This window comes from Echiichthys vipera (genome assembly GCF_963691815.1).
Source record: "Echiichthys vipera genome assembly, chromosome: 3".
NCBI classification, from domain to species: domain Eukaryota; kingdom Metazoa; phylum Chordata; class Actinopteri; order Perciformes; family Trachinidae; genus Echiichthys; species Echiichthys vipera.
Genome location: NC_139828.1, coordinates 29,930,680 through 29,956,595, shown reverse-complemented (window position 1 = coordinate 29,956,595; position 25,916 = coordinate 29,930,680). Strand labels below are relative to the sequence as shown.

Sequence of the window (25,916 nt, the reverse complement as noted above, 5' to 3'; positions counted from 1 at the left end):
GAGCAAAATGTATTACTAAGCTTTCAATCAATATATGAGCCCGGCCAAATTAGAAGTGTAGCTCTAGTTCAGACGATACCTCGTATGAGCTTGTTTGAAGCATATTGAACCCTTCATGTTCCGTCAATTCAGAACATCCTGGTTATGAGACCTCCTCTGCTTATGGTTAAAAATGCGTCACTGTTGTTAGCAGCACATACCATCCTCTCATACTGACCATCTGCGTGGTCCTCTTTAAGGTCTACTAATTAGGTTTACATGATTCTGAGATTAGCTTGTCAGCTCCATATAAGATATACAAGCAAAAGAGGACAAATGCATGCATATATATTTTATATGAAGCCCCAGGTTATGAAGAACAAAGACATGTAAAGCTTCAAATAACACGCTATTTAGCTTTACTTACAATACCAGATTCCCCTGCTAATCTGTTTGTACTAACAAAGTCCATTGACATAGAGAGAGATTATGACAAATGGTGCAGAGTACAGTACATTCAAATTACTTTTCCTTTGGTAATTTTCGTTATTGTCAACAATTCCCATGAAAAATCTAAACCAACAATGTGTCCAACACCTATCTTCTACAGACCACAGGCAATTTTAGAGGCACCAAATGTCTTAACCCTTAGACCCCCATCATAGACCCATTTTTGTCTCTTTAGGGGAACAGGGGATGTTCAGGGGGAGAAAGCAGGTCAACAGTATATGCCACAGTGATATATATCACCTAAAAGCTGAAAACCTGAAGATTTATTTTTTGTAGCTCAGCACTGTGTGTCAGATTCTTCCAATAGTAAATCTGTAATAAACATTGTAAAAATGGTCGCAAATCCCTGACACCAATCAATTTGGTATCAAAACGTTTTGACATTTTGGATTGCATTTTTTGCCGACTGGATGGCAAGCATTTCTTTTGTGTAAACTGCTCACAAAGCCAAGCCCCTTATTGTCAGTATATGTAGAAAAGCCATCCATCATCTGAATGTCCTAGGTCTTTAGTCTGTGGTTGTAAAGTTTCATGAGGCTGTGATTATCCTAGAGGTCAAAACAGCTCAAAGATGGTCTCACTACAATGAAACTATGGGGACTAATATCCTCACACATGAATAAGATTAGGCTCATTTAATCCACAAGAGTTTCAGCTTTCTAGTTCTACCCCATTCATGCAATTTTTTTGCCCCAAAATGTCTGGATTCCCATAAACTAGACATGTCTGTAAAGGGACAACTGGTGGGTACACAGAGAAACCATTTCAATTCAGATATCTTCAGGTTGGAGGTCAAGGGGCCCGTTTGAAAATGGCCTTGCCAGTTTGTCACTTGCAACATTTAAGCCTAACTTTGGAGCGTTCTTCAGCCCTCTCCCTTCCAAGACACGACGTGGTTGATTGATCCCTTCAATCACCAGTTTCATATGATACTAGTATCTCCATCACCACTCTGGCTTTAAAACAGAGTGTGCTGCAGGTGCTTCTTCAATAAGGTAGGCCTAGATCGAAAATATTTTCCACAGTGAGAGGGCCAGAGGCTTAATATTATGGGGGCACTATTCTCCCAAGCCCTCTGGGAAGTCGAGTTCAAAAATTGGTGTGATCCATGCAAGGGAACTGACCCCACACTTTACATCCCTGGCCTGATAACTGTGCGAAATACAGTCACAAATCGTTACAGGTGTGTAGCTGAGAGCCAAATGAAGGCTGAGTTCGAAGATGGGTGTGGTCTGAGCGAGGGGGCTAGAAGTAGAGGAGAAGAAAACATGAAAGGGGCCCTGGATGTAAGCCCTAATCAAGTTTGCACAAGGGGAACTGAAGCCGCTATCTGTGCTCTCGTCAAAGCCACCAGACTCCATTGAGTTGATTGTCTACTGTTTTCTTGATCAGTTAGTTGTGTGTCTCCGGTGTGTTAAAAGGTTTGGCACTACCAAAACATACAAACAAACTAACCGATTAAGGCAGTGGTAAACTTAAATTCAAACATGCATAAACCTAAACAGGCCTTTTTTGAAAGCAAGGTAAAGCTGTGAAAATATTCAATACAGCTTACTCTTTTTCTTTTTAACTATGCCGACTGCCATCTAATGTAGGTTTCTACAATGTAGGATATGTAACTCATGCAGCGTCAAAAAATGATCCCTTACAGCTGCATCAGGCTGTGCCTCTTACAAGTTGCAGCTGTATATACAGTACTCTTTCCATAGTGTCTGCAGATTGCTCTTGTGCTTTACCTAACCTCAAATCCATTTCTTGTACAGATTTTAAAAGTCATTGTCTAATGATGAGGGATTCTTTTGGAGCATTAATCACACAAGATATTGCTCCATTAGCTGAAGGGAGCTGTATCAGAGCTGAGTGCTTCTAGAAAGAACAGCGAAGATCAGGGGCGGAGTGGACAAAATTCACCGGGACAATTTTGACTGCACCGGCCCACAACGGGCCCAACCAGTCCCCTCCACCAGGACTTAACGAAAATATGACTCTGAGACTGGTGTTATTCTGACTTGTGTGTGTGTGTTTGTGTTTGTAAAACTTAGGATGCAGACCGTGATATGACGACACCGGCCCCACTGAGGAGGAACTATGAAGAACTCAGCTCAAATCTTATGCAAATTCGCAACAATGTCAAAGCTTGAGCTAACCATTTTCCTGGCAACTCACCTGCATCATTAGTTGACACCTGGTTCTGGTTGTTTCTGAATAAATCCGTGATTTTTGACAATTTTGCTGCTCTCTCCTCCAGCATCTGCTTCTTCTTCATTCTGGCCTTTTCAGCCCCTCCTTTCTCCTTTCTCTTCTTGCCTCCATCAGGTGTAACTGAGCAAATCAAACACACAAATCCTATTCCTTATCCACTGTAAGAAAATCCGCTACTTCAACCTTGCCCTCTTTCTTTCTGTCTGACAGCCACTTATTCATCCCCATTCGTTCATTGGATAAACGCGGAGTGATCATTGGAGCGATACGCAGTTCCCATTTCCCTTGAGGCTTTGCTCCAACCATTCTACATTAATTTATGAACAAAAAAACAAATTCAATCGTTGGCCATTTTATATTTGTGGTCATGAAAGTTATGTAACGTCTGAATAAAAATAATTAAATCAAGATAGGAGGCCAAATTGGGATTAATGAGCGGGAGTCTGACACTCTAGCAACCATGAGTGAGATGTAGACAGACAACAAGTGTTATATGTAGTGGTTGGACTCTCTGTATGAATGGTTTATAGAGATCTTGGAGATTTTCACTGGAACGTTTTTGATTCTGAAGAGTTTTAACTCAATGGGTCACTGCACAGGGCAGTCTGCTGGCCGATTCACTTGAGCTTATTGGCTGCCGGCCGACCGGGAAATGGCCACTTTGCCACAACCACAAATGTGAAGAAATCCCTAAAATCTGGGACTCTGGGACAACACTAAGAAATTATGCTGAACCATTAAGGATTTGTCTCATGTGATGTGTTTCATGTATTTTTTATTAAGTGTTTTCTTTTAGATATGATTGCTTCATTTAACATTTAGTGCGTGGATCCTGAGCAATAAACATACCCTTGAAAAAACATGCAATTAAATGAAGGGGAAAAAAAGAAAGAAAATTGCGTTTTTCACATGTGACTGAGTTGAGGCAGTTTACAGCATTGGTTGATTTACCCTGGAAGCTGCTTTCGGTGCAATAATATGTTGTCAGATTCTAAGGTTAAGCTAGCAGGCTTCTCTAAGCACCTCTTTTCTCAAACAAAGTCATTAGTGCTGTGTGTTGGAGTGAGGAGCTTTGCTCTGTTCTTCTCTGCCTGCAGGAAGTTGCTTTGTGGATCTATATTCAACACTCTGTCTTTGTAGGAAATATAAGGCATACGAAGAAGCCTGGAGAGCTCATGTTTTTGTGTGTCTGTGTGTGAATGCGTTTTTTAGTAAAACCACACTTACACGCTTGAAAACCATTGTTTGATACTTAAACTGAGCTCTAGTATTATATTATTTATTGAAAAATCACCTCTATTTATATAAATGCACATGCATTAAGATATGTTGTTTTTCAAACAAGTATTCTTAAAGAAAAGAGTCTCACAGTATCAAGAATTAACAGTACATAACATTAGTACATACATTAGAACATAAAAGTACATTTATAAGACTAAAATGTGACGAATAGTAAACTAATATGCACTCTGTCTAAAACTGAATTTAAAACTGCTGCCAAAATTAACACTGTGTGTACCATTACCATTGCAAAGAACTGTGGCCTTTGTAATGGGCTACCTCATTGTACTTGAAAGTCAATGCAGACACATTTTCAGTTCAATGTCAGTTCTACTTTTATTCTATTTCTATGTTTTATACTGTATAAAGGAAATCAATTGTATACAAATAGTCAAATTGAAGAATTAGTAATAAGTTTTACTGTTCTTAAATTACAGAATTGCAATACATATACAATATAGGCCTGCACAAAGTCAGCACTTTTTGAATGTGGACACATTTGTTTCATGTGCCTTACCATGATGCCATGAGTTTATCATGGGGATGTACACCTTGAACCTCTCATTGAATTCACATTTTAAATTAGCATCCATTTGGAATCCACTCTAAATGTTTTAATACATGAGGAAAATAAAGTGTAGAATGATGATCGGATTGGAATATTATAGATGTGATGTGCTGGGTAAAGATAACATGCCTCCCTGCTTGTAACTACCCTGTTTCCCAACATCAACAGTTATTTGTTGGTGCAGATAATCAGCTTGGTCTGTGTTAGTGTAAACAGGTGCGTATCATTAGGTGGCCTATAAGTACAAGACTGGGCATTGAAAAGTTGTGGGTAAGACTGCTGTTGATTGCTGTAGTGTATGATATTCTGCATGCCTTTAGGTCAGTTCTGATAGTAACAGAGGAATCTAAACCCAATGTTTCTCATTGTGTATGATGTGAAAGTGTTGGTAGCTCACTGTATGCTGACCTGAGCATGTGAGAAGGTAAAATGGCAGTCCCTGATGCGAGTATGAGGCTGTGGTTAAATCTGTATTCTTAGTTTTGTTTTTTATTAATTTTTATTTGTATCTTTTACGGTACATGCCTGGCTGTTTCATTATTAAAATATGTCATTCATTGTAATATTTTTGTTTATATATGCCGACCGAACTGTTTCAACAAAATCCACTTTAAAGAAGAGCCCGTCGGCCCATATTGACCCATTACATGGAAATCTGTATCTATCGTATCGGCATAATGGTTTCCCATATGTTCCGATATGAAAATAATTTTTACAGAATACATAATGCAAAAAACAATGCGTGAGTCATTAAGAAATGGTTTCACAAAGCTATTTATTTAATCTTTGTATTTACCCCTAATTTAAATGGTCAACAATTGATGGTTAAGGAACATGTTTATTTTGCTTTTTTTTTCGTAAGTATTTATTCTTTATTTTCTCAATGTTCATTTCCAGAATTGGTTTGTGTGCATTGTTTGAAGGCGCCTGATTTTGAAACATTGTACACATTTGAACCTGGATAACTTTTTAGGCTCCACAAATGGATTCTTGCGTACAACTGAATGTAATACATTGTATATTTAATAATGTTTAATAGTGTTTAATAAAGGAATTTTTGTAAGAAAGCAGCTTTCTGAGTACCTTTACAGAGTGATGATATTGGTGCAAAATCAGTGTACAATCTACATAGAAAAGGTACATTTTCATTCATTGGTCGCCATATTGGTAATCAGACATTTTTTCCCATCTAAAACGGTATCAGTCTTAATAACCGCATATGTTTCGGACCCTACTTTAAAGTGTTCCAGTACCACTCATCTACTGCACTTTTCATTGAACAGCAGCACTACATTAAGACAAGAACTGAAAACTAGAACCCTCATGACTGCTTAGCAATACATGCTTTTTATGCTTGTAACTGTAGTGTTTGTTTGTAGTTATTTAATGAATGTGGGCATATTTTGGTGCATAAATTAATCTTAACCTTTCACCTTTCTTCTCTTCTCATGTTTTCAGATCGCTATGTGCTGGTTGGCAGTCGTCATGACAGCGACCAAGGAGGAGGGGCCTCAGCCATCATGAATCAGCTCATTGCAGCGCTGACAGAGCAGACCAAACGAGGATGGGTGCCAGACCGTACTACTGTGTTTTGCTCATGGGGAGGCTCCGCCCTGGGGAACATCGGGTCATATGAGTGGGGAAAGGTCAGCAAGCACAAGAGCATTGGTTTAAATTAAATGTCAGCTCAGAGGTCAAAGGTTGTGGCTCTACAAGGAACCTGGAGAAATCTTTTCATTTTTTTCTTTTCTGTCTTCTTGCTTGTTAGCAGTTAGCCAAAATACTAAACATAAAGATAATAGTTTGGTCCATGCAGCTTGAACTGACACACCTGAACACTGGCTGGATGGAATTGGAATTAACTTGGAAATAACTAATTTTTTTTCAAATCTAATAGAAGAACAATTTAACATGGCTGCAATCAGACTTTATTGTTTCAGTAGGTCTCATTTGTAATTGGCTATTTATTATTCTTTACAGTTACAGTTTGACCGACAATGACTCTATAGAATGAAAATAAAAACGTCTGGCTCACAAGAAAAACGTTGGTGCAACAGTAGATTAAACTGTAGGTTTTCATAAAATGGTTTTACATTATATTAAATTACATGCATAAGCAGAAGACAGCAAACAGCTACAAGGGCAATAATTTAATCATAAGAACCGGAAAGGACTCTTTCTGTCGATAATGATAATGATAAGGATGATAATGCAACTAGTGTAATGACAACAATTACTGGGAGTGTAATGATGAGAATGTCTTTGTGTGTGTATGTATGTGTTCCCCTCAGGATAACAGTGTGGTCCTACAGAGCAGTGCAGTGGCCTACATCAGTCTGAACTCTCCAGTGCGAGGGACAGAGACTCTCCGAGCTTCAGCTTCTCCAACACTGCTGCAACTCACTTCAGACATACAGAGAGTAAGTGTTACTGCTGCTGCTAGCTCTACCTCCACTGCTGCTACCGCTACTAGAACTAATCTTACCATCACTGCAGCTCACAACTGAAAGCAGCAATGTGAGTACTGCTGATAGTGCTAATACTGCTGCAAACTTCTCTAGTACCACTAGTACTACTACTACTATGATAACTGCAGCACAACTTACTGTATACATCAATTAATCAATCCGTGAAGTGAAATTATATAAAAAACAATTCCAGTGAAATGTAATCCTGTCATTTTATTCGATTAAAAATAATTAAATATAATAATTATAATTATTATTAAAACTGAATAATAAAGACGATGAGGGGGAGGTCAAATTATTATTTATATAGTATTGCTTCAGTCCACCTGTCATAGATGTAGTCATCCTGTTATCCGCCCATGTCCACAATAGTTCGGGCCATTTGAGTGCAGCCCAAAGACTGCGTATACTGTACACATAGCAAGCGCGACCTACTGCGCTACTCCAGTTGTTCCACACTCAGTCCAGTAGGTGGTGTATGCACCAGTATCCACCTATATGTCATTTAGGATGTAGAAGAAGGAAATGAAGAAGAAGAAGAAGAAGAAAAAGAAGGAAAAAAAGAAAAAGGGGGACGAGGACAGTAAAGGCAGAACTTTATAAAGGTCAAAAGACAGTTTGAGCACCGAGGGATAAAGGAGGAAATCTGCCCTCTTTAAAGGCATACAAGGGCCGCCAGACAGAGGGAAAACAGAAGGTACATTGGAGTTTAGCAGTCACTTTAGGCAGTGTCCTCGATAAGGATCACAGTGTCCTGAGAGAGAGAGAGGACAGTGTCAGTATTAATGCATCTCTTAGCCTTATTCTTGCAGCATTTAAATATCCGTAAGGCAGGGTAGGCTACTACTGATTGTATGTTCAGCCAAACAAACCGCTATTTTCAGGGCTTTACGGTCCTGTTTGGTGCTGTTTCCATACCAGGCAGTAATGTTCCTTGTCAGGACGCTCTTGATGATGCAGGAGTAGAAATTCCCCAGTATTTGAGCCCAGTCTAAGGTGATGTCATAACACCAGCGGGTCAGGTCCCCTACTTCTTTCAGGTTGACCTTTTCATTGTAATCTGTGATCAGGACCACCACAGCAGTGCCTTCACCAAACGTGATGAAAGAGTTGGAGTCCAAAGTGGCAACACAGTCAGGAAGAACAGCAAGGGGCTCAAAACGGGGGAAGTCATGGATCTACATGCACCACAAGGTGTTTAATCCTAGGTCCTTGAGCTTTATGAACTCACTTGGAGGGAGCTACGGTGTCAGCGCTGTAGACACAATCATACTGCCCAGGCGTCAACACTAAGGCTTCAACACAATTCAACAGGCAGTTAATAAAGACCTCTAAAACACAAACTGCACGTGTTCTAGTAGGGATGTGATCCAAAATGACCAACATTATTGCAGTGTTTATAATGACCTACACTGCTAGATGTAGCTGCATGCTATAACCTTTTTTCTCTAGTTTCAGATCACATGAGAAGAACATGTCTGGTTGTGTAGTTTTGGGTCTGGAGGCCTTTTATAGTCATTTTCATAGTAGCCTTCTCCCTAGTCATTCCACTGCTATATGCTAACACCAGGGAATCTTGTTATCTTGGTTGCCAATGTTGTACATTTTTCCCAAATTCCAGACCACATTCCTGTCGGATCATCAAGCATTTATTGTTGATTTTCCATGGTAGAAGGTACTGCTATAATGTTACTCCCTAGTAATTCCACTGCTACACGTAGCTACATGCTGATTTCATGATAGAGCAGTTTCTAATTGACCCCCATGTTAAACAGGCCGTTTTCACAGCATAATTAAACCTATTTAAGGCCTGGTACAAAGAAAACATTCCAGTCTGTATGTTTAGCTCATATCTCCATGACAACACTGAGGGGGTGACTTTTTTGTACCAGGCTAGTTTTTATTTTATTGGAGGTTAAAGTTTATGAATAATTAGGGGCAGGGCCTCTTGAGTGACAGCTAACCTCTGGCCCTCACATCTCCTTGGAGGCTAGTTGTCAGGATTAGCATGCTAACTCCATCATCTCGACCTGGACTGCGGTCATTCATGTGGTGGTGTTTCCATAAGTGACAAGATAGTTTGCTCTTTGATCAACTGAACCAACAGATGGTTTAGGACTATAACGTTAGCTCTGTTATGCTAATTAACATGCTTCACTTGCACCATAACTTTCAATACAGCCTACTATCTATGGCACATACACTAGATGCTAATATAGAGCAGCAGGAGGATTGGGCCATGAGGGTTGGTTCGTACAGTCTATGGGCATGGTACTGTGTTGAATATCAGTTTAAATCATAGATCATAAATGCTGGCTGCACTTCCCTTGACTCCTGGAGCTGGTGTGTTTTCCACTAATGTTCGAGACTGACACGGGAGTGCCTGCACTTGGAAGAAGGTGTGTTCCATGTATCCCCAATAGGAGGGTGCCTGCCCTTGACTCTGCTAGAGACTGACCTCCCTCTAAAAAAATCTTGTTCCCGTTACAAAATTAAAAAAAAAACGACTTCCGGAAATCAATCTCTACATTGACTCCCACTCCCGTTTATCTAGTAGCGTGAGAAAACGTCAGCCAGATGGGCGTATCTCCCTCCCCCCAGGGTCACATCAATGCCCTCTTTTAGTAAGAGGAAATGAGGCGGAGTGTAAGTCTGACATGATGGCGACTCCCGCAGGCAAATACGATTGGATCAAGTTGAGAGAACGGACCTTGACGTAGACGCTACGTCCATTTTTTTATACAGTGTATGGTTACTATGTTACTATGTTACTATGTTACTACGTTACTGTCAGTCCCCTGATGCAATGACCCCTAGGGACCCCAAACTATTAGTCTACAATTAGTCCTTCCTTTAATATTGAAACATACCTCAGATACAAAGTCTAACTACTAATGCCATTAGCACAACTAATTGCAGATATGTAGAGGCTCACTGGCTAACTAACATATAAAGATAATTCAAGACAAGGCAATTTGTATTTACAATACAGTTGAATATCATAGTTTGCATAGATTAAGTCATTTCTGACCAATAGTATAGTTTAATAATATTCACCAAAGCAACATCTTGATGCTTTATTATACAATACAGTATGTGGATAATAACATACATTTAGGACCTTTAGTTTTTCACCCATTCTATTATTATTATTTCACCTGCATCTGTGTTCCTAATTTTGTCCCACTTTGTTGTCCTCAGCTCCATGTTCTCCTCACACTCTTCATGCTTTCAGTCATCTATCTTTACACATTCTTGCACTCTATAACAGATCAACATGATAGCTGAAACAATAATGAGAGAAACAATCACAAGAAATTAGGACTGTTTCCAAAAGTATGTCACCTATTCTTTGAGAGGGGCAGGAATCCACTCTGTGTGATCTAAATAAAAATAACTCTTACTCCATCCCACACTTCACATTCACACACAATCTGCAATGGCCATTCTACTGATTAAGTATATCAGCTCTATGATTCAGCCTCCCAAACTATCTCTTTATTCCAACCTGGGGGTGTTTTGCTGATATGTTCAACCCTCCCAGACATCTTCTTCCCAACTCTCACCATCTCTTTAAACTTTGAAAACTTCTGCCTTTTGAAAAACACACACACATCATCACTTTCTCTTATGTCCTTCCTCCTCCGCCTCCTTCTTTTCTTTTTTGTTCTTCCCCTTCTCCCTAAAGCTAAATGCCGCTCTCCCCACCTTGTTCCCTCTCCTTCTATCATCTCTTAATCTCCTCTTTCATCAGCAGCAAGCAGCGCATCTCCACACCCTCTCATTTGCCTCATTAAAACCTGCCTTTTACTCCTCCTCTGACTTCTCTCTTTGTCTCTTCAGGTTATGCCTTACACTATTTTTTATTTGTGTTAGTCATCCATCCTCAGGGAAGTCTCATGTTCTTTCCAGGCATCTAGGCAGGTACAAGAGGTCAAGAGTGAACAGATCTTACAACGCAATGTTCCCATATTCCCCTACTCTACCATAAACTAACTCATTAGTTGGAATGGCCCAGTCTACCTGTGACATTCAGATGTAATGAAGCGACAGTCTCTGCCATAGCCATATAATGAGGATGAAAAAGAGGAGACAGAGAGAAAGTAACTTTTGATTTTCTTTAATAAAAATATCTTTCAGAGAAAAAGGAACAAGCTCAGACAATGTGTGCTGCTGCTCTGCCTTTTCTATCAAATTAATTTATTCTGTCAGACTTTGCGGTAAGCTCTTAATGCTTGCTGCAGCATCTCCAAGACTTTCTTCTTTAAGTAATATGGCTTATATAAACTTTACGCTCAAACATCACACGGTCGTAATACCCAAGAGACATTAGCGCTGTTGTAAATACTGCTGTAGGAAAGAAAACCTACAGGAACTTGTATGCAGTGTACCTCAATCTTATCTACCTGAGGGCAATTGCTCACTCAACTCAACACTTTTTCAATTCAAATCTTGCTACCTAGAGCGTAATTGACTATATATTGCTCTATAAGTCCACTTCGACTGGTAGTGCATCAACCACAGCTGTATATTTTCAGTGTTCTGTCTAAAAGCTGCCTTTGCACCTGATATTCTGAAGATACAACAATTCACAAAAGGACTATTTAATGGGTTTAGTTTGGGTTAAAGACTGAAGACTGTGCTGAAGACTGTATTACAGTATTATATAATATACTATGTTTTCTTACAGTAAAATTGCAATATTAAATGTCCAAACTGTCAGTGGTCTTGATTGAAAATGTTGATAATCCTATACCCTTTGAATGTCCCAGCATTACTAAAGAAATCTAAAATCTGATTTTGTACAGATGTTTTAATTCGGAAATGTCGACCAGCAGAGTTGTACAACCATCTTCAGACATGTACTCTTAATCAATAAAAAGATATTATCATCCAGTCTTTTTTTATAGATAAAGATCTGCTATCACAGTTTTCAGACTAATTTCTTGCTTCAACTTTATCTCCCCATGTAAATAATTGCTATTTGTTTTTCTGACGATGATGTCCCTATTCTTAATCATGCCTACAGACCTCTGAGTAGTCAAATTGTCATCCAAATTTAACACAAATTTTAACCAAATTTCTCAGAAATCTGAAAAGAAAATAAGAATTAGTTAACATTTCTAACCACTACTGTAATGTGAATATAAGGAGTTGGGTAGGAAGATGATATTACTAAAGGGATACTTTGCAGATTTTTAACCAGCTCTGAGACACTTTGGTGTAGAAAGTGTGTGCAGATTAACAGTGTTTACCCACCCCTATGTGTCATACTCCAGAGCTCAGATGTATGGTTTTCTTTAAATACAGATAACAGCTAATCAATATACTAAAATGTGTTTCTGAAGATATTTGAGGTGAGAAATAGGAAATACAGTAACATAATCTTAATTCATAAAGTATTTGCTGCCTAGTTTGACAGTTTGATCTGAGTTTTGTGCGCCTGGTAAATTGTCAGAGAATGCCAGTTACAGTATGTTCGGTAACTACATTTTAAGCACGATGCACCTCTGTCAGTCATCTTCTTAAACCTGCCCCACATGAGATAAATGGTCGTGCTTGCGAGAGGCCGGATGTCTGTGCCAAAGCAAATGAAAGATGAGCTTGGCAGAATCTTCTTGTTCCCAGGTTAGAAACAGCCATCAATGTAGACCAATGTGAATCACTGAAAAAACCTGAAATGTGAGCAGCAAATTCAGAGTTTTGAAACTAGGCCCCCTAATCCTAACCATGGTAACAGTTTGGCCTGAAATATCCTAGGTCTGAATCAAACAGTGTTCACATCACCTGTTTGTTTCTATCTACAAATCTCTGTTTTAGCTACATTTACAAAATATGTGTAGAAACAGAGAATGGCTCATCCACTGCATAACTGTACATTGTTTGTGTTCAATGTGGCATATAGACAGCATGTAGACAGCTCTTAAAGTAAGGATATATTTGCTGTTACATGTCCTTGGTGGGCATTCTATAGCAGAGTGTTCAAATGTTTCTAGATAGCCAGTTTAGCATTGTGTACAGACCCTTTATGACCTCACACAGCAAAGTGTTTTGTTTTGTTTTTTTCAAATCAAAAGGATCAAAAAGGTCAGATGCATCGTTACAGAGTAACACTGCACTAACCAAATAATCCTCCAAGGATCCCTCCTTAGTTTTATATTAACCGTCTCATCTCGCCTTGTTGTACCTACTTGTCTGTTAGATAGCAACTGCATCTCTGGCATGCTCTATCGCTCTATTTATTATCTCAAGAGTCTCAGAGCTGCCCCAGGTATGCTCCCAACCTCCAAATATTTAGAAGCACGTCTAAGCATGTCGTTAATCATGTTTGTTCAACGGCCGTAATACTTGCTACTTATCTTACTTTGCTGGGACCTGTCTTCCAGGTTTAGACGCTGCTGCACTGATAGTTTTGGAATGGGTGCTTGGGAACCAATTATAATTCAACAAGATAGTTCTATTGTAGGGGATTTACACAAAGCGGGGGGATAACAGGGGGGTTGATAGACAAAAAAAAGGCAAGAGGAAGAGAAATGAGGGTAAAAAGAGAGAAATAAGGGAGGCCTTCGTAGCTAGAAGAATACAAAATAAATGGAGAGGAGCTTGCGCTTTAATTGGGTATTGTTCCACAGATGGATGTGAGTCTAGTCTCCGGACAGAGTGTGGGTGGCTTGTAGCAGGTTGCCCCATTTGAAAACAAATTGTCAACAGTGGACAGTACATTGTTAGACGGAAAAAGACCAGAGTGACAAATCCATCATCTGCCCTCCCTCCAAAAAAAATGGTCATGGAGCTGTGTAGTTGTGTGTTTCTGTTCACAAGGATGTGTTTCTTTGTGTGTGAGCTGTGTAGATGTCTGTGTGCATTTTCAGATTTAGTAGTCTACAGGGGTGTTATTTAAACCCCTCTGAGCTTTGTCTGGGGACCTCAGTTGTTTACAGTACAGTAAGTGTGTGTGTGTCTGATGCACAATAGGCCTTTAGTCTTTGTCCCATGATTCCATGCTGCCTCCTGTGTTGTTTATATGGAACTCACACGATTAATACTACTATATGTAACCTTGTTATTTCAGTGGTCATTTGCTAATTTAGCAATATATTTGTTTGTATTATAAAGCACTTAATGCATCTATAAAGTAACATGTTTATTGTCAACACTCTGCCATCATATCCAACGCTGTCTTCTAGAAATAATATTTGCTTTTATTTTGAAGGAAATTTTCATGGATGGATTACTGAATGGGCCCACAGGCCCAGGGGCTCAAGGGTCGGGGGCCCTGACTCACAAAATGTCACAAAAAAGAAATGAACGCACAAAACATTCACAAAGAGGTGCTTGATGACCACAAACATACACAAAATAGCTACAAACAACCCAAAATGACTTCAAACATACATAACAACCACCAAGTGATACTAAATGGTAATGATAAAACAGATACAAAACGATCAAAAACACACTACAAATGACCCAAAATGATTGCAAAGGTGCAAAACAACCACAAAATAGATGGAAATAATCACATAGATGGAAAACAACTACAAAGTGATGCAAAACAACCGCCAATTGACAATGAGGTGATGCAAAAAAAAAAAATAGATAAAACAACCCCAAAGAGAATCAAAGCTACTACAAACAACCCAAAGTGACTACAAACAGACAAAAAAACAATGTAAAATGTGTACAAATAGATTCAAAACAAGAAAATACAAAAGGCCACAAAGAGACACAATATGACTAAAAATAATAAGACTCTATCTTGCAGCCGGTGAAGTGGAGCACAACTGCCATTGCTAGTTCAATACCAACACAGTGGTCATTGTTAGGCCTGGCACCCACATTGTGTAGGTTTTGACCAACAAAAACTTAAAAAGTTAAATGTGCAGTGTGTGTAGTGTGTAGTGGGGCGGCAGTAGCTCAGTCTATAGGTGACTTGGCTGGGAACCGTAGGGTTGCTGGTTCAAGTCCCTGTGTGGACCATGTATGGAGCGTGGACTGGTGGCTGGAGAGGTGCCAGTTCATCTCCTGTTGAGAAAGGCACTAAACCCCCAACTGCTCGAGGCGCCGGTCACTGGCAGCCCCCTCGTTCTAACATCTCTCCTTTATTGCCTGTGTGTGTGTGTGTGTGTGTGTGTGTGTGTGTGTGTGACATGATTAATAATAAGAGTGAAAAAATTCAATTTCCCCATTGTGGGATAAATAAAAGTAATCTTCTTTTCCTGCTATTATACTATATACAGTAGAGGTTGTGTAAGTCATTGTGATTCGCCGTCTGCAGTTAATCCACGGATCGGTCATAAAAATAAACATTCTGATTAAAAACAGATTGGTAAAATACTGTAATGAGGAAACTATGAATCACATTACCTAAAATGCAGGCAATGCCACTGATCATAAGTAAATCACCAAAGTAAAAAAGTAAAGTAAACACTCATACATCAGTACAGTGCATCATTTAAAAAGCAACAGCCTACAGGGGGAGTAAACGTCATTCATTCAGGTGGAAGGCAGGTGGAGGATTTAACATATGTTGGGATTTGGATGGCATCAGAGCTACATGTATGCTTGTTACATGCAGAGATACACAGTCCTTTTTCTCCTCTTTTTCCTCCCCGGTGAAACAGGTTATCAATGCATTTGCTCATATTATGTCAAATGAAGTTGTTGATGGGACAGAGGACTGTGAGAAGGTTGAGGAACCGCAGCTCCACGAACAACCCGATCTCAGCAGAATACTGCATGCTTCTCCAATTACCCTAACCCTCTGTTAAATTAGCAATGCACCCGCCGCTGGCATTCCTGAATTTGAAAGGGAAGTGGTTTGTTTTTTTTTGTCTGTTTTTTGCTCTCTCAGGTTTTGAGATATCAATCTTTCCGGAAATTTCTGGAGGATAACAGAATTTCGAAAGATTAAAATAATGACATCTAAAACAAGTTGACTTTAATGTAAATAATCTACTTTAATGTAAATAGTATCATCAGTAGCCTAAACCACATACAAATTGTAAGTGGACCTAATATGCTTTTCCTTATTTTCTGTCATATACAGTACATCTTGTTATAATGTTGTATGTTCATACTAAACAGGACCAAAGTTTCAAATAATGAGGTAAAAGTGTGTATAGGTATAGTCTAACCCCCATGAGCAGATCTGCTCAGTACCAAGCCCCACAACAGCGACTTCCTGGTTGATCCAATAAGGAAGTGCAAAAAACTGCAGTTCTCCGAGTGTCCACTAGGAGTAGTTTGCACCATAGAGCAGTTTCTCATCTGTTTCTAAATAGGCCGTTTTCTCAGCATAATTAAACCAATTTAAGGCCTGGTACAGAAACCATTCTAGTCTGTATGGTTTAGGTCATCTCCATGACAACACTGAGGGGGGTGAATTTTTTTGTACCAGGCTAGTTTTTATTTTTTGGAGGTTAAGGTTTATGAATAATTAGGGGTGCGGCCCCCTGGTCGACAGCTAGCCACTGGCCCTTGGAGGTATATGCAGCAAGATGGACGTTTCTCCCTACCCCCAACGTTACATCTGCCCTTTTTTGGTAAGAGGAAATGAGGCAGAGTCAAAGTCTGACAAGATGGAGACTCCCATAGTTGAGTACGATTGGATCAGGTTGAGAGACCACCATTTTTTATACAATCTATGCTCAGGACACAGACTGCTGTCAATGCCTCCTTTCAGACATTTTTTTCTACTTTCTCCACTCAAGGAAAAGCATGCCCTACAACTTCAACTTCAGTAGAACATGCTGCTTTTCACTACATGTAGCTACATACTAATGAGTGAGAAAATTGTATTGTGAATTGAATCAAAGTTTTTAAAAGTATCATAGTTTCATAGTAATAACTGTATATAGCACCTCCACTTGCTTTATAATAAAAAAAGACATGGAAATATCACTTTTTACAATATGGGACTTTTAATACAGACTTGATGCAGAAATGACAGCCGCAGCCACTGCCAATTAAATCTTCCATATAGAGAACTAATACTTGAATGTATCTACTTCCAGTGGCTATTGAAGAGCAAATAGTCAATAGTATAAAAAAGGGGTTTGATTTCAGGAAAATCTCACGGATTATAATTTTAATGTTATTGGAAGCAAACATATTTTTTTGCATGTTTATTGTTTTACTAAAGCATTATCCAAAAATCACAATCCACGTGTATCTGTTTTCTCCATTGAGTAAATTTACAATACAGCTCTTCCTGTTGCTTCATCATATCTGTGTTTGAGGAATAAACACGATTTAGTATTATTGTCTCCTCATTTTCTTTCCTTTTCTTCAGAAATAGATCTAGAATATAGGACCAGCATGCTGCATATGGATCAATGAAAAGATCATCCAAAAACTGGTTGTTTGTTTTGCTCTTCATGCTTTATGCATGCAGTTTGTTTGTCCCTGAAGAGTGTAGGGGGCAGTTATCCTCCTACCACTGATGTTTCTGGTGTCACAGCTTTCAAGCTGTTTCCATTGGTCAAAATCCACAGTCCCTCTTCAGTCCAACACACCTCTTCATCCATATCCAACTAGATATAGGGTGCAGCTCAGTGAGGAGTCAGCAGTTAATGGTCCTTAGCAGATAGGCCCTTGAGCATACAGCCATGAATGTGCACATGGAATATTTGGCTGATGGATCCAGTAGTATGCGAGACTAGTTGTGGACAGAGACACAAACACACAAGTGTGACAAAAGGAAGGAGATCATTAAAGGGATACAATACAATACAAAATACCGCGTAATGCTGTTGTGTCTGTTGGACTCAAAAGACACTATTGACATCATTCAACATTTTACTTACAGAAATAATCACAGCAGAAACTGTTCTAAAATCACATAAAAGCTATTCCTCCAAAAACAATGACTCATTTTGAATACAAACCCCAATTCAAATAAAGTTGGGACGTTGTGTTAGACATATATAAAAACAGGATACAATGATTCACAAATCCTTTTCAACCTGTATTCAATTGATTACACTACAAAGACAAGATATTTAAGGTTCAAACTGATAAACTTTATTGGTATTTCTTGTGCAAAAATTCACTCATTTTGAATTTCATGACTGCAACACTTTCCAAAAAAGCTGGGACAGGGTTTTGTTTACTAACCTGAATTTTGCCAGATCAATTTAGTTCCACCTTTCCTCCAACTAGCTCCATTCCATCATCTGGAATCGCTCCATAGGAAAGTGATTTCAGATCATCAGCACCGGTGGGTGGGGTTTTTTATAGATGTGACGTAGCAGAGAAGTGACTGTTGTGATTCAGACAACAATGGCATCGAGGGAGCAGGCGTCAACATCGATGCTGCTATTTCATTCGTGTTTCCAATCTAGCGAATATTTCTTCTTTAAAAGAACACCAGAGAACGGCTCTGAAGGCTTTTGTTGGTGGAAACGATGTCGGCTGTTCTGTTTGGCTTTTCCCTGCGTCGCTCTCATCAGCGTCACAGGTTGGTTTCAATGTGAGTGGTTGAAGTAGCACGTCAATAAAGATGACAGAAAAGTGGTTTATCCAATCAAATGCAAGGATTTTTGATAAGGCCCAGTCTCCTGTAATCACTTTACTTTGAAGCGATCCAGGAAGTATGAGTGAAGCAAGGCGGAACCAAATTCATCTGGCGAGAGTCAGGTTACATGTTTACCACTGTGTTACTTCAACTTTCCTTTTAACAACACTTAATAAGTGTTCGGGAACTGAGGACACTAATTGTTGAAGCTTTGTAGGTGGAATTCTTTCCCATTCTTGCTTGATGTACAACGTCAGTTGCTCAACAGTACGGTGTCTCCTTAGTTGTATTTTGTGCATCATAATGCGCCACACTTTTTCAATGGGAGACAGGTTTGTTGCTGATATTTGGCTTTCACTTTGCATAGTGGAGTTTTAACGAACTGTGTTAAATGACAATGGTTTTCTGAAGTGTTCCTGAGCCCACGTAGTAATATCCTTTACAGAATGTATCAGTTTTTAATGCAGTATGTTGGTTTTCATCCTTGCCGCTTACATGCAGAGATTTCTCCAGGTTCTGTTCATCGTTTGATGATAATATGGACTGTAGATGATGAAATCACTAAATTCCTTTGAATTGTAAATTGAGAAATGTTGTCCCTAAACTTTTGGACTATTTGCTCACACATTTGGGGTGTCACCAAAGTGGTGAACCTTGCCCCATCCTGGCTTCTGAATGACTGAGTCTTTCAGGGATGCTCCTTTTATACCCAGTCATGACACTCACTTGTTTCCAATGAACCTGTTCAACTGGTGTTTTTGACCATTCCTCAACTTCCCCAGTCTTTTGTTGCCCCTGTCCCATCTAAATGTGCAGGTATCAAATTCCAAAATGTGTAAATATTTGCAAAAAAACCTATAAAGTTTATCAGTATGAACATTAAATATCTTGTCCATGTAGTGAATTTATTTGAATATAGATGGAACAGGATTTGCAAATCATTGTTTTCTGTTTTTATATACACTTTACTAAATGTCACAACTTCATTGGAGTTGGGTTTTGTAATTTAAACCATCCACACAATGCATTTAAATATTTGCTTGTTTCCAATATGCAGTAACTCTCAGTAAGAGGTTCATGTGATATCATATAAAAAGTTTTGCACAAAAATGATGTCGTCTCATCTCTACATCTGTCGTCCTGTCGAATAATGGATTGAACAAAGTGAAGTAGCTGATAAGGCAACCCCTTTGCTTTTAAAAAAAAAATTCTATCCGACTAATCTCCATTCATCATAGCCAACTTCAGCCCTTCATTTCCTTACAAACTAATTTACCAAACTCAACTGAAAATTAAAAAATGTATATAATTGGATGGCTACACAGTGGTGTAGTGGTTAGCACTGTCGCCTGGTTCAAAATCCCGGCTGGGGCCTTTCTGTGTGGAGTTTGCATGTTCTCCACGTGTCAGCGGGGGTTTTCTCTGGGTACTCCGGTTTCCTCCCACAATCCAAAAGACATGCATGTGTTAGGTTCATTGATGACTCTGAAATTGCCCGTAGGTGTGAATGGTTACCTGTCTCTGTTCGTCTCTATGTGCCCTGCGATAGACTGGCGTCCTGTCCAGGGTGTACCCCGGCTCACGCCCGATGTCATCTGGGATCGGCTCCAGCCCCCCGCGACCCCGACAGGGACAAGCGGTTGAAGATGAATGAATGAATATAATTTGACTGACAATCAAAGTGTTCAGAGCTTTACTGTCACATTTTAGAAAAAATGTATACTATGTAGTAGTGATGTCTGAGTGAAGTGGAGCTACATGAAGCATTAGTTGTATTTGTTGAGCTCTCTGTTCAACGAAGGGTTGAAAACACACTGAATCACCATTCATTGAGCCTTTTTCTTTAAACCAAGAGCTCCATCTAGTGGGCTCAACAAATACAACGAATGCTTCATGAAGATACTATGTTGGTCTGTCAAAACTGGCTAAAAATTACACTCACATACACGCAAGTTGAAATATATTTTGATTTATTTTAAATATTAGAACATTTGTTGAAAAAGTCCAACATTATTCAGAATAATTATTAGGCTAAAATGAAAAAAAAAATACTGTCAAATATGCAAAGCCAGATAGAAATCCTGAAACCTCCAGTGCACAGAGAACTTTCAGTACAGAGAGGAACCACACTGTTATGGTAGCTGTGTCAACAGAAACAAATAAAAGATGCTAACTACACCAACCATTCTGATCTTGTCTGCTAGGCGCAAATTTTGGTGCACAACAGACTCATCTGAGTCTTGGTCTAACTGACATAACTGGGTTCAGACGGGTTGCCAAAACTTTAGTTGCAGAACAGAAATTTGCAGGGTCTTGCAGGCAGGCTGACCACCTGTGGGGCTTCACAAGCAGACTACCCGGGCTCAAGTATTTAGGCCTATGGCTGAACCGCTCTGGTGTTTCTAACCATCTTTATGTGTGCTGCTCTTTCTCCAGCCAACCTTAGACAGATGCTAGAATGTAGTCACCGAACGAGTCTCAACTGATCTCAAGCAGCTGTAATGAGGGCAGATCCAGAATTTCTCAATGATGGAGAGAAGATGTATTTCCGGCCCCTTCTATTTACTATTTATGTGGGAAAACATGATGTTATAGCATAGCATCATAATTTTATATTGTGTGGAGTGGGATTTAAATAAACTCTGAATTTGATCTGATAATAGCGGCTGACATTATATCCCAGCACCATCCCTGATACATGTGTAGGAGAGAGAGCCTACTTTTATTATGGCTGGAATATAGTAGTTGCTGAATTAATTATGAATTAACACGACTCGTTAAAATTTAGGATTTATTTTACCTCAAAGTAAGGTCACCACACCAAAATAAGACAGGATATTTATTAAACTTTGGTGAAGGTTTAATACCTGTTAGTTATTTATTTATATTTATATTTATATTGTTATAGACTGGGTCAGCTGCGCGGTTGGATCGGCGGGTCACGTCTGGTCCCGTCGTGGCTCTTCAGGTGGCTTGCCTCTGGAGGTGGTTTGTGGGTTGACAAATGGGTTCTGATCGGTTCTGTGGGGCTGGAGTCGCGAGTTCGATGCAATTTGCCGGCCGGACAAAAAGGCAAAGACAGCACGAGGGTTTAAACTTTACTTATAAAAAAAAACGTGTCGTAGAAAACTTAAAAAGTCACGTGATAAAAATAGATTAATATACGAAAATACTTTAGTAAGGAACAAAATATAAAGTAACGTCTCTTGCTAACTTTGGGTTAACAAGAGAAACGAGCAGCAGGGGAGGGGGTCAGAGGTGCGAAAAGGTAGAGATGCAGGAGAGGAGGTGCAGAGCGTGGGGTGTAGAGAGCGAGGGGTGTGAAGAGAGCAGATGCATAAGAGCAGAGACAGCAGTCTCTTCCTTTTCTACTCAGAAAAGGGGGGTGTCTCGGTTTAACCCATCCCTTTGACTCCGAGCGAATCAACTGCTTTTCTTCGCCGGAATTCTAATTCTAAGATTAAACTATTTTTGGTTGATTTTCCATTATTAAGCTTTCTGATATCCAATTTAACCAGTTTTAACAGATACAGATACTACACATCATCATATTCTCCTAGATATAGTGACGGGCCTATTATTAAAAGACAAAATATTTCAGGAATTAGACAGAGACTTCGCACTTCTGAAACCACATAAATATAATCACAACAATATACAAATAATGCATATACTGTTACACACTTGCAAGAATGTCTTTGAACAGCCAGTTGCGATGAAACATCGAACTTTAACTGTTTTCCAAACTTCTACACAAAGTTCTGTTGTGTAGATTTTATTACTGAAAGTCCCTCTGTCTCCCAACAAAGCACAGCTCCTCCGGTTCGAATTGCGGTCAAATTTGACGTAGATTTAGGTTAAAAGGGGTCCTTCGTCCTGGAGTTCTGGTATTTTTATTACCCTAGGAGGGTTTGAGGTTGTAAAACACCTTATCTCCTATCGAAACCAGTATAAAAATGTCTTTATCTACGGCTCCCTTACTGGGACACTGAGCAGACCAACCAGACACAAATAATACCTTAAACAGCACTTTCTCTGGAGGTCCTACACAGGCCATGCTCCAGGTTCTGTCATTGAGCGAAACTGGCGACATTTAGCATTTGTTGCCTTCAACTTAATTTAGAACGACCAATAACCAATAACAGACTGTTATATTAACAGTGGCAATGTCTGAGGTTGTTTAGTCTTGAATCCTCGCTCGTCCATGACTCTGGCTGCTTTAAATATTTACAATTGCATTTGGGGAGATTTATATAGCAGAGGCGCTAATCATTTAGTTGTGCTGCTGTGCCACTGTTGAATGTGTATCAGGGAAACTCGGGTTGTATTTTGAAACCACTTTGTATTCACTGTGACAAATAATCCTCCTTGCGCTCGTTGATATTTTAATTGAATTATGACACCATGACAGGCTTTCAAACATCAAGAAGGGATGACAATGGGCTGGCTTCAGAATTATATCATAAATGGTAAATATGAACATCATCTACATTAGGGAATATCAACAAGTCTAATTTATATATCTAATTTATATGTTTTCCAACATAAAACCGGAGGAAACAAAGCTCGCAATAAATCAGCAGAATGAGTCTCTAACTTTATGGCCATGCAGCCATCCAAGATGGTTCGGCCGCACACTTGGCATAATGCTTGACATAGTACACTGTCGACAATATGTTTGGATTGCCACAGATCTTGTATTGTCAGGAAAGGCATTGTGTGACTGCAGCAGGCTCCATGAATATGCATAATCACAAGCTGCCTCAACCTCAACCTCAGAAAGTATGTGACTGCCAGCATGGCCTTTCCATCACAGTTTCTTATCACAGCAACAGCACATAAGTAGAGGAAGGAATATGAAAATTTGTGTCAGGTGAAGAATGAGCCTTGTCATTACTTGTGGCTGTGACATTAGTCAGATGCTGTGGTATGATACATTTTGTAACTTGCCTGGTCTGCAGGTGCCCTTTAAGACTTAATAGGCAGAGGCATATGCAGTCAGAGCATACTTGAGATTTATTTATACTTAATAGATTACCCCTAACCAAATTAAAAACAGATTACAGCCTAATTTGTGTATAACATATGGCCTTGAAATATACATAATTGCTCTTAGCTAGGATTAATCGATGCCTATTCCCTAATTACCCAGTTTCTCTGTGGACAAGCTCCTGCGAGGTTGACTTTTAACCCACTCAACAATAATTTGATCATTGCCAGACAGAAAAGCAGAGGATCTCCTCCTTACGATTGGGAAGAGCCATTGTACAGCATGTGAGTAAAACATAATGCAGTGTATTTTAAAGTGTATTATGCATTACCTATGTACCTTGAGGAATCAGCTACATTATCCAGTATAATGGTAATTATTGTTGGTTGATTCACTGATGTAATCAGGGCATATGTCTTTTCTGTATTTGCACCCACTTATCTGCAGGTTGTCTGGTAAATAGTAACACCTGCTGGATGTACAGTTATAGCAGCCTTTGAGTTAATATCATGTTATACACCCTCCACTGGCTCCCGATCAAACAACGCATCGACTTCAAAATACTCCTCCTCACCTTCAAAGCTCTCCACCATCTGGCACCACCCTACCTCTCTGACCTCCTTACCCCCCACCGCCCCTCCCGAGCCCTCCGATCCTCCTCCTCCCTAACTCTGACCATGCCACCTTCCAAACTCAAAACCTTCGGACACAGAGCTTTCTCTAGAACTGCACCCCGACTCTGGAACTCTCTCCCCCAGCCCATCCGCGACTCTCCATCACTCACAACATTTAAATCCCGTCTAAAAACATTCCTTTTCTCACAAGCCTACAACCTCCCCTACCCATAACTACATTCACTCCCGGCCTGAATGGAATTGCCGTGAATCAATCATAAAATACCATTTAATATCTCTGATTTAATGCTTCGTCATCAATGAACGACACTCACTCTCTTCACTGAGGACATGTTGAATGAATTACGTGATGAATGAGTTGCTTACATTTAGAAGCCGTTAATTCCGTGAAGTTTGCAACGGGCAAAGGCAGCTGGATCCAGGGCAACTGCTCGCAGTACTTTAGGCTTTGGCTTGGCCTTTGTGTGATAGCAAGTCTCAGCAAAAATCTTTGCACGTATTAGCTCAGGGTCTAACTTGCCTTGTTTAATATACATTATTACATGAATGTTGGGCTGTCACCCTGAACGTCCTACACAACCCCATCCAAAAATCAGGCAGATCAATAAAGCTGTGCTTGATAGTATATGAAAAATAGGAATGAATAGTCTACTGACAGTCATGTACAACCCTAGTTGATACATCAGTGCACATGAAAATATACATAGAAATAGATACATTTAATTTCATAGGCAACTGCAATAACTTATACTGCACTGTACAGAAATTACTTGCCATATAAGCACTGACACACTGGTAAGGCATTTGAAATGTATTTGACAGGCAATTATGTTGTCTCTGTTATAGAACTAAGGTTGTCATATTTCCTTCACTTGTTGTCTTTTAAGGTCAAGAAAAGTGGAAAAAGAACAAAAAAAATTTGGAGCAACTCTAACAATTTCCTTGTCTTCCACTCCCTCCCATCCTCCCTCCCTTTATCTCTTTGTCTCTTTAATATCCCAGTCACTCAGTTCTGGATGGCTAGGACATGCTTTTCACCTAAACAGCTGCAAATAGCTTTTCCAAAGACTACGGTCCGGAACCGAATTATTATTATCATCACACACATAATGCAAAGTTGTTTTCTGTCATTTGGCGGTTTGTTGTTGTTGTGGGTTGAATCATAAATCAGAACACCCCCACTCTCTGCTACCCTCCGCTTATTTGATGTGTCATAATGCTGATGTACGCTGAGAGTACAAAATGTTAGGACCACAAATTTCCTGTGGAAATGGGATGAATTCTTTTATTCCATGATGGGCATGAAAAAAGGATGTTAACAAAGGTGAGGACAGGGTTTAAAGAAAACTGTTATAAACCTCAACGAAATGGATTCACTTGTGTGAATTCATTCAAAAATGAAATGTTTTATGAGCGAGCTCATCCATGTGTTGTCTCGACCGGTGGGTATGCATGGCTTTGATTTTATATTGTCTTTTTATTCTAAAAATCTAAACAAATATGAACTCTAACAACCTCTGTCAAGGAGGAAAAAACAATAAACTCACCCAGGAAGATTATCTAGTTTGCAGCTTTTACATCCGTTTAAGTCCAGCCAGCCATTCTGTGTAGCACATATGATTTTGTAGATTGACTGGTATTAAGTGGTAAGCTGAGATTTCAAAATGATTTCACTCTCTCCTTATCATAGCAGACAAAGAAATTAAATATTGATTCCTGGTGTGGCACCACAGGCTGAAATTCTCTCTGCCTTCTCTCACTCTTT

The 25,916-nt window shown here is 39.5% G+C and overlaps 1 protein-coding gene across 1 annotated transcript in view; it reads left to right on the top strand.

Annotated features, from left to right (window-relative positions):
- The window catches only part of naaladl2 (N-acetylated alpha-linked acidic dipeptidase like 2), a gene marked incomplete at its 3' end in the record, with an annotated part of 492,390 nt that overhangs the window by 266,002 nt on the left and 200,472 nt on the right, over positions 1-25,916 (top strand). Inside the window, exons 9-10 of the mRNA XM_083911485.1 lie at positions 5,999-6,186; positions 6,832-6,960. Of these exons, the coding sequence (XP_083767611.1) occupies positions 5,999-6,186; positions 6,832-6,960 (317 nt within the window). The remainder of the gene's footprint in view (positions 1-5,998; positions 6,187-6,831; positions 6,961-25,916) is intronic.